At 40.0% G+C, this 10,615-nt stretch overlaps 1 protein-coding gene across 1 annotated transcript in view; it reads left to right on the top strand. All coding sequences in view use genetic code 11, as the record gives it.

Annotated features, from left to right (window-relative positions):
* Nucleotides 1-3,882: 3,882 nt before the first annotated feature.
* Nucleotides 3,883-10,615, top strand: part of EGR_05382 (hypothetical protein) — a gene marked incomplete at both ends in the record, with an annotated part of 9,713 nt that continues 2,980 nt past the window's right edge. Inside the window, 3 exons of the mRNA XM_024494631.1 lie at nucleotides 3,883-3,921; nucleotides 4,275-4,647; nucleotides 9,630-9,743. Coding sequence (XP_024350958.1) covers nucleotides 3,883-3,921; nucleotides 4,275-4,647; nucleotides 9,630-9,743 — 526 coding nt within the window. The remainder of the gene's footprint in view (nucleotides 3,922-4,274; nucleotides 4,648-9,629; nucleotides 9,744-10,615) is intronic.

The following is a 10,615-nucleotide window of genomic DNA, read 5'->3' as shown; positions in this document are numbered from 1 at the left end:
GATAAGGAGGTTAAGGCTGTGGGTTAGGGTAATCAGCTGTGAATAAATTTTCTTCAGAATCACTATGTAACCAGTTATTTCAATATGATTAAACGTCGGGCTATTCTATGGGCATCCGGTTGCATGTCTAGGCCAATGCCTAGGAGTCCTGAAGCGCTAAGTTACTATCTGTCAGTCTGGATTCATCCCTTCTTCTCTAATTGACTATATCTTAAAGGCTCCAGTTGCCTACCCATCTGCCTCAATTTCTTTCAAGCTATCTACTTCTTCCTAACATACGTTACTTCCGCTCTACATCTCCAGTCGCATAGCATAAAACTCAGCAAAAGAATTTCTTCATTAAAATAATCATAATGCCGCACGATATAAAGCCCTGTTTGGATTTGCATACGTACATTTTGCAAAAAGACCGTGATATGCAGAGGGATGACAATTGTTCCCTCATGACAATGAATTACAGAACACACACAGCGTTTTAAATGTTGTAAACAACATTCGCACTTCTAATGGAGCCGCATTTGGTCAGGTAGATTACCGAACATAGACTGCTTCCTCTACAAACTGTTGGCAAAGGAAAGAAAATTTTCGAGACTTTCCAAGACATTGTCATTCCTTCGTTTGTCCTTTACTATATGTTGATAATAGACGCTTACCCAAACTGCATTCTAGACGAGTCAAGCCATAGACAGGCAATAAAACCGAAATCAAATTGGGGTATATCTGTCAAACTCCGTATTTCCAAAGTCACTTTCACTCGTAAGGAGTCAATGCATTATCGTTGGCTATTGTTGGAGGACCAACAATTTTGAGGCGATAGTAGAAACATTTCCATTACCATCCATTTAATCACCTATGTGTATTTAAACCCTTCTAGGCCCATTTATCTTTAACCTTAGGTAGACGTAGTAATAAAGAAGAAAACTGGTTTAGAATTTTTCAAAAGTGCTCTCTAGGATTTCATCCCAGTACGAAAGAACTCATAATTTTGAATAGAATTTGCCCCAAGATATGTCTAACTCCTGCCTCCTGTGCAATGTAAGGTAAGAATTCAAGCAATAGAAATTGAGTTTACGATTTCTTTGAATGTCCGTCCAAACACGAAATACAATGGTAGTTTTTCTTGCAATTCATTAGCACATTTCCCAGATCGTAACAAGCACAATAAGAGCATAGGTAGTACGCTAAAGTTAACACATACAAAGGAGAATTCTGTCAAGCGCATCCAGTGCAAATACAGATGATTGTGTTAGATTTGCAAACCATGGTTCTCCATATTCTCAATCCCACTCATTCTTATCATTATCACCATTGCCAACAGGACTGACGATTTCCGACCAACATCCACTACCTGAGCGTGGATTTGATGAAGTTTATGTTAATGAGTATATAATTAATTAGTTTGCCTTAAATGAATTGATGAATCGACAGACCTAGAGGTACTGCTTACCTACCTATCTGCTTTCTCTTTATCCACCTATTTTCTCGCCAAAAATCCATTAATCTTAATGGTCCGAACTAGCCAGAAATAGAAAAATATCTGTTGACAAGGTAAGTAACAGATACGTTAATGAATTAGCGCACACCTCGAGACCGAATGCAGAGTTAAATCGACCATCTGAAGGAAAGCCATGATAACAGATACAAACAAATAGCGCATAAAATATGCACACCTAGTACAAAGGGCTAAATTTGTAGAGGCAGCTATTTTAGGAAATTTGTGCTATAAACAAAAAATAGCATAAGCTTTTCGAATTTACTTAGGTAAAATACCCGTTAGTCATTTACTCCATCTTTATCGAAAAAAAATGATAAATGTAAAGCTTTTTCTGCATTTTCACCAAATTTTCGTTTTGAATATTCAATGAAACATTTAAATTTATGTCTTTAGGTTTTTCTTTACATCCTCGTTTTCCTACTGACCACTCTCTCTCTTAACCTACCAATACTAAGGAACCCTCAAAGACAAATGATGACCACTAAGAGGAATAAAGATGAAGATTAGGAACCACCTCGTTTTCTTACTTCCTTATCAGGGTGCATAAATCCTAGGTGTCATATTATACACCAGTTTCAAAATCAGTCTAACCATGACACCACAAATACAGCCAAAATAATGTGGCTTTGTTAGCATTGCCGAGGTTGTATTGACCGTGCTCACTTACACCCTCCTTCACAAACAATGATTTGTCACACTCAATAATCACATATCTTAGTATTGGCGCGAAACCTGCAATTTAAACCATATTTGTGTCCTTCCATTTGTCTGTGCATAGCCTTGTCAGCACTTAAGTGAATAGCCCATGATGCTAATTAAAAGTGTTTTCCCAACCAGGCAATGTAGCAGGCAATTTCATTGGGAATATCAGCAGTACAAAAAGAATTGAATTAGTTGGGAATCAAAGCTAAATTTTGACTTCACCAATCCACCTACCGTTACGGTTTCATGGAGTGATCTATGATGTTACCTTGCGTCAAGCGGATGTCTAGCAATCCGTCCAGCCATTAATTAAACATTCTTTGGGTTGCCAATTGCGTAGCCTTTGCACCCCAGCCCAGTTACTCAAAGAATATCCGAAAATTGGCTGAATTCAATGGAGAGATGCCAGTGGAAAGTAGGCTAGATTATTAGTGCAACTATTTTATCTGAGTGGATGGGTTACTCTCAGCTACCTTTTCTTATTATCCATCACAATGAGTGTATATTTAATTGTACACCTCAATGTAACATAGTGGAGGCAAAAACGCGCTGGTGATGAGTGAACAAAAAGTGTTTTATTTTGTGGAACATGCACACATTATAGAGGTGCCATTGAAGACTCACAGGCATAGCTTCAGGTCGCTACCCGATAATAAGCCGATACATGATCCGGTGAATGGTCCATTTGTGTTAAAAGAAGTCCGTTTGGTCGGTGGGTAGACAAAAAACAAGAATGAACTTTCAGGATGTAAACATCTGCTTCCTCTGTCCTGACAAGGAGGAAAACAACGCGACTTTATAATTTACTGTAAATGCAATGTTTCAACAAAGTGAAAAATAAGATTGGCGATCGATGGTACTTGGAAAGTGATGTCACTTTGCCGATGACGATGGTTTACGCCGTTGAGGAGGGGAGACCGGACTCATCCTTTTTCGAACTGAGAAATGAGGAAATGGGAAATTGCATTAATTATCAGTGAATGCCGTTTGCCACCTGCTGATCTCTTCTATCACGGTACCAACTGGATTGGCAATACTAGCTCAAAAGTTATAAATGCATGCTTCTACTACCGAGCTAAACAAGCGCACATCAAAGTGATTGTTTACTGTGACCTAGCCACATATAATCAAGGGCTTGAACCTGCAGTTATTCTAACGAAATGGAGTATATCAAGTTCCGTGTAGCTTTGGATGTATGCCTAACAAAAGTGGATGCAAATATTTTAAATCGATATGTTTACCACTAAAAAGTAAAGCGAATGAGCAGGAAAGTCAACACGAGTACAATACAGTGCAAACATAAAAAAATCACTTGTAAGGTTAATATCGGGGAGCAAAAATATAAGTGCGCATTTTAAGGATGCCACATTTTGCCAATTTTCGCCGATTCATGAGACCAACATCATCCATCCTGTCCTTTTGGTTAGCACACCTGCGTGAGGTGGTCGAGGTTGAGGAAGATGTAATCTTAGAGTCGGGGGTGAATGCAGATGTAAATGCAGAGACAGCTGTGGAGGTGGAACTCATTGAATCCCAATCGACGCCAGCTGTTTCAGTCAAAACGGGTTGAGCATCGTTAGCTCGGAATAAAAAAGAACGCGAGGAAAAAAGAAGCTGTAATTAAACAGCAAAAATTCCATAGCCAGCAGGGAAATCAGGGTTTTGTGGATTTCAATGAATAAAATATGCACCAGGTAGACAATTCACAACTAGCAAGGAGCAAAGTAAGCACAGTGTATGCATGAGCAATTTCCAATTTCCAATGAACTATTCTGCACATAACTTGGTTATGAAAACTAAAGTGCAAAGGAGAGAATGAAAGAAAGGCGAACCGAAGGAAGGTGAAAGATGGTAACAGTGAAATATTAACTTACGTGTTTTGTCGCTTTCCTCTTTCCCCAAAATTGCCCCATCTCTTACCTGTTCAAAAGCAGCAACATAAAATTTGACCTTGGATTTCTCTTCAAATATCAATTTCATGTTATCCCAGATTCGTCCCATGTTCTGCGCATACTGATACGATTGGCTGAGTGTTTTTTGTCAACGCTAATCGCGTGATTTGACAGCATGCCTCTAGAAGCATTTGAAGCAAGACATCTCAGGAGTCAAGAATCTTGACTTCTCTCGTGGTGTTGATTGGAAAGAGGTGATTTCTTGCACGGTACGGCAACCTTATCTTCTCTCTCAACTGACACTTCGCAAGGCCTCAAATGACTTTGTGGGGGATCGGCGTGATCCCATGCTTCTTGAGGCTGTATACGGCAAGGAAATGTCCCTAATGAACCGTAGACTTCATTGTAAACTCGATAAAGACGGCATTTGCCAGTTGATGACGGTGCCACCGAATTCTGTGGAGTTAGCTAAAGCCGTATTCACACCTAACAAAATTGAGGAGCTCTTTGCAAACTCCGATTTCACCAATCCTATTCTTCTGCCCCATGATAGTGTTTGTGGGACACCTGCAGTCAGTCATGTTGACGAGTTGCCTACACTCCTTGGGAAGAATAAATAGAAGTTTGCTCACACCATTTCCATAGGTTAATGGGATGGCATCCTCATTCTGATGATCCTCTACTTCCCACTCGGTGACTCTTCCTGATATTATTGGTTATACTTTCTCTACATAAACCCACTGACCGTAGCCTACCTGTATATAGATTATTTTGTACAAAATGCCTTCATCGCATCATTGTATTATGCTTTCTCGCATATATTTCATGAAAAGGATTCAAAAATGCTGTCCAATTAATGGACACATAGGTTTCGCCACCTTGGTGAGCAATGCACGATTACTGGTAAATTGTCTTTCGAGCCATTTATGGCATTAGCGGTGGGGATAGGCAAATGTCTACAGCTCCCATTGGTGTTTTTCACAACGTCAGCTGGAGATGTCGCTTCTCTCACTCCTTTCTTCCTTCGTTCTACCTTTCCCATTGCATAATTGATTCAGATACTACTAGCTGCTATTTCCTTCAAAATTTCATCTATGTTATTTCTGTAATGTATAACACTTGGTCCTGCTTCTCTAATATGGATTAGCTCTAACCAGCAAGCAGGCTTAGCTTTGTTCTAGGGTACTCACAGTGGTGCTAAGCACTTCATCTGATACGCAACTTGCCTGTCCTAAATTTTACTTTCTCCCTCACATAAAGCGAGACCAACGATTCATTTTCTTTTCACACCTACCTATACCTTGAGAATGAAGGTAGCCCATGAAGTGTCTTCATGAAATCGAGAACATCAATTCCCATCCGAAATATGGTCTGCAATGCACGAATTTGTGCATACGTGAAATGTCCACCCTTTGACTTTATCAAACCCTCACATCTCCTTCCAGTGGCGTCCACTTTTTGAGAGACGAACTTCCCCTGAGGAACTGTATGCGTACAGGCATATTTGCAAAATTAACAATTAAAGGACAAGCCGCAGATGTACAAAACGCCGAAATCGTTGCGAAAAAAGACTGCTATCTTAAATTTGCTAGCACTATATATAACATGACATAGGGGTCATTTGATTCAGTACTTAACCATAGAATAACAATGATTTTGGAAGTTAAACTGAGCTACTTGCCTTCGTAAAGGTTCTTTTAAAGTAGAAGTCAGCGTCGGAATTTACAAAGGAATCGCGCTGGCACTATCGGTAACACTCAGCATTTCGTTCAATGGGTATGAGTATATACTGGCTTTAAAAAAGGGAGGAGAAGACAAATAAAGTAGGTTTTATGCTCCAGAACAGCTACTTTGGTAGACAAACTGCCTATACCCTAAAGAAGTTTGCCCAAGATATGTCAAGGCAAAATTCAATTGTCGGGTCGAAAATCGATTTGCGGCTTCACTCAATTCGGATGAATGGCACGTAAGATGCTATAAGCCATTGGTTGAGGGCAGGCAGTATAATTCCTACTTTTGCCTTGATACGAACAATGGAGTATCATGTTGGTGTGCATTTGACAGAGCGAGTTTGTCCAGTCGTAATTTACGCTCATTTTGGAAATGTCAAGCATAATCCGGCTGGTGGAAATATGTTTTAAGTGCTTTATTATGCGCATCCATCAGTCGTCAAAGTATTTTTTATTATTTATTATGCTATTATTTGTGGTAAATTTAGTGTCTTTATTTATCAACAGTTCATCTATTCGACTCAAAAAAGAGAAGCAATAAAAGTACAGGCATTAAAATATATGGACCAGCGCTGGTGCTGTAGTTAATGGTGATGCAAGCAATGTCACGATGAGTTTGTTCCGTTTCACCTTCCATTGCTATGATATCAGGGTGTAATAGTAAGTGTAGCTTGTTAAATCTAATGACAGCCAACTAAAAAATTTTGATAATTATACCGCTTTATTTCATTACTGATTGCTGCTTTCATCTCTCGTTAGCACTCAGGTACCTTAACCTTTGCTCCTGCCAGGATTTTTCTTAATTTAGCCTCCGAAATACTAACAAAGACACTCTAGGAACTTCTAGACAGTGTGTCTAAATGCGCATTTTTTACGCCTAGAGAGCCAAACGGACAGGATCATGCCTGATATGATTTGTGCAGCACCATCTTGTGCAAGTAAAGTGAACTGAGTGGGAGCGTATTTCTTGCCCCCTAATTTTCAGTGGCGAAGTAAAATCAAAGTTTGTTATGATGAAAAGTTTTTACCAAAATTCTGGTTTTAGTCAACCCTAACGCAACTTTTAAGTCCTAAGGTGAAAAATAGTAAAATCGCTATCCCAATCGTAATGCTAGATTTAGAATGTATGGGTGTAGAATACCCTTCCATATTTGATTGGGTTCCCTTGCGCGAAATTCCCATTCGGCGGCTTGCGGTTTTCTGCAATCGTGAATCAAATCTGACAAAAGCAGCTTAGCGTTGACACTAAGTCCCCATTTAAATATGCCATCGGTAAGATTGTATCATTTGACGTTTATTTGTGATTTCCCCCTGATCGCTGATAGGAATATCAGCTTAGGTTATTTATATGTTTTGCGTATTGGAAGACGAAAACCACAAATTTTGCAGTTGTCTCGTGTAGTACACTTGTCTGCTCATTAATGTTAAGCTAAAGAATGCTTTAGTTCTAGATTCATTTCGCCTACTTGATGCCGTCTACCGGGGCGAGTAAATTGCCATTGTATTTTAAACGAAACATTCGATATCTGGGGCAAAAACAGACTTTTCGTTGCAAGAGAAGTAGATCTCAAATGTCCTTCCATTCTTCCCTCTTTAATTAAGCAAATTAAAGGGAAGTAGTTGTTGTTGGCGCTGTGAAGAGGAATCCATTACCAAAACCCTAATCTACCAAGGCTGAATAATCCTAGTTTGTTGGTGCATCAGCCAACCACGATAATTTTTCGGCTAAGCGGTAATAAACTGCCATAGTGAAGGCACCAAATCAAGGACATTTATCTTGTGCATCTACCAGCTGTAAATGACAAATCGGTGTGTGACTGGGACGGGGTTAGCAATAGCACCCATGCTTAGCTAACCGGCCGGATATTAAAAAAATTAGCAGGTTGGTCAATTCATAATGCTATTAATCCATCCGCGATTCCTAAGTGATTTTAGTTTAAAGGTTTAATTATCGACAAAATTGCTATTGCTTAGGCCGCAGAGAAAGATGTTCTTATTATAGCCAACGGATTTCGACACCAGCTATAGTGAGCAACGTTATGGTCACTTAAATTTGGTGCAAATTAATCCGCAGCTCAAAGGCTCCTCTTTCATTCCATCCTTTTCTGCTGATCATATTGAGGTTGTTCGTTGTGTATTGTATATGAATTCTTCCGCCCATGATTGTGTAATCAGTACAGAGTAGTATAATTTCGAACAAATTGGACATTGTGCCAACCGTTAAAAAGCCCTGATGGGCATGTCCTTGGCTCGTTATTTGTCGTGAGTTGTCAAAAATACACTGTCTGCCTCATACAAAATGACATTCTATCCTATTAAGACTTCCCTTTTTTTACAAATTAATTTAACAGCTTTCTTAGTGCGCGTAATCTATTTTCATGTCCTATGACGCTCTAGGCACAATGCGTGAGAGGCTAATGTGAGTATGAAGACGGAGATCTTGTTACCAAGACAGTGTTGTAGTGCCATCTGGCATGACGTCCTCTCAAATTCACAAAAGGGCAACGAGTGATTTTTAGTCACATCACAGATGTCTGTGTGTTTTGTAAGGTCAAAGGATGCAATTGATGGGATGTAATTAAGCCCCTAGATCATTTGAGTTTACTTGACAGCCAAACGGCATGCCGTACTACCACCAAATTTAAAATAGTGCTTAGGGCCAGATTGCTGACACAACCAAAATGTTACATTCTAAAACCATATGGGCAAATTAATGTGCATAAATTCATCTTTTAAATTTAAATTCTTGTACTAGAATCTAGGCAGTATTACTAAACGAAGTCAGACCAACATATGGAGGAGTGTGATACTTGTGGCATTTCACGCGAATATGCCTATCGTTGCATCTTTAACAATTCCACTTTGGCATTACCGTTCAAGTAATTATTAAGAAGCTTTAAATCGGAACGGATGGAATTCAGAGAAATTAAGGGTGAGTCATGACACCTCTTCCCTTATTCCCTTGGTAACGTCTCTTCTGCTTTCTATTTCCCCCCCCCCCCCTTTATTTGCTTGCATCATCCCAGCTATTGTCTCAGATGGAAGCGTTTTTGAATGGACATGTCAAGAGAAGTCTGTGTGCCCACAGCAGGCGCGCCAACCTCACGTCATTCGAATACATAGTTATTCCAACTCTTTCCGTAATCCATGGTTACAGCGGTTGCATGGGCAGATAGGTAGATAAAGGAATGAATGAACAGATGAACAGACAAAAGAAGTAACCTAATGATAACGCAGTACCTTATCATAAAAACTGTTCTTATTTGGCCCACCCTGTACATAGCATCATTTCATATTCGCACATTTCATTCCCTATTGTTCCCTGCCTTTCCCATTCCTTTCTTCCTCTTTGTTTACTTCTTTTCCCTTTTTAGCTGAACATTTATTGTTCTTCGCTTCCCCCGGTGAGGTCGAATTACCCATACCCTCCACTATAGTGAGGGGCAGGAATTTATGCAAGCACAGGATTAGAGAGATTTACCAAAAAACTAACATTTGCCAATCTCATAGCAATCAATTATCTTGACGGATCTTCTTACTGCATTTTACAAACGTGAAATCAGCAGCAGATGTACTCAATCACGTTTATTTGCTGTGCCATTTGCTCATTGTAGAAGCACGGTAATAAGCCAAGCTACGTTGGGCTAGATTAGGCTTAACTAGGTTGCATTAGACTAAGCTATTTGCTATATCATTTATACTTTGTAGCTGCTTTCATGCCCCATCATTCAAGTGCTACTTCATTTGCCACTTCGAATAGGGCTAGAAAGATTTTGGGGTAAAATGAGGTTTTCCCACTTTGTCGCGCAGATATTAGCATACAGTGCAAACTGGTAGGGCCAAGTGATATGTTCGGACAGATGAAGGCGGCAAAATCCTCCTGTCTCCTCTTTCGTACGCAAATTCCAGTCCAATGCCACTTCTGTGAGTATCTCATTCTTCTCTTACTGCATTGCGTCTCACGTTATGCATCACCACACCTCATCCTGCATCATGTCTCGACAGCACCTAACAGATTTTGATAACCAGATGCATTCTCATGCACTTATCTCCCTAAGTTGCACTTCAATGAGGCCAGGACTCCTTTCTCTCCCACCTCCGGTTTGTTTTCTCATCTTGACATCCTCCAAAGCCAAATTTACTTCTCCCCTATCTCCTCCTCCTCCTCCTTTTGCGTCATTCTTCCCCAATGTCATTTTGGTGAATTCGACCCATTTTTTGTTGCATGTGTCCGCATCCCCCTTATCCACTTGCCAGACTAGACACAGATTAGACTACTCTACACCTTACTAATGACTATACTTTATCACTCATCGCCTACTGCCTCTCATTGCAACGGAATTTAGGTTTTCCATTCCTTTCCTCTGCTTTAGCTCATCCTAGACCCCACTTATTTCGTCCTTCCTCCCAATATACTCTTGGGAGGGAAGGTGGGTACCTCGATACATTGATAGTTTGCAAATCGTTCTATAGCCGAGCGAATGCCTACTCAATTGCCTATGTCTATCCTTTGTCCTATTAGACAGTCTATAAAACTGGTCCATCACATAAACTGGTAAGAATGCGCACCTCCCTCCCAGTCATTAGTCTAAGGTTGCTTTGTTTGTGTGTGCACGAGTGGGTAACTCGTTGACATTGTGCATTGAACCCCCTTCACTATAATTGCTTGCTTCATTATTGAGGTAAATATTTTTCCCTTTAGACAGTCGGACCAAGTGGCACATCACAGAAACGAGTACGAATGCATGCCTCCTCTGTTAGTTGTTGAATGTTATTCTAGGATCTTTTTGTGTAGC

The sequence above is a fragment of the Echinococcus granulosus genome (genome assembly GCF_000524195.1).
Source record: "Echinococcus granulosus chromosome Unknown EG_S00039, whole genome shotgun sequence".
Taxonomy (NCBI): Eukaryota; Metazoa; Platyhelminthes; class Cestoda; order Cyclophyllidea; family Taeniidae; genus Echinococcus; species Echinococcus granulosus.
The sequence above is the reverse complement of the archived record's forward strand: the minus strand, read 5'-3'. Positions and strand labels throughout refer to the sequence as shown.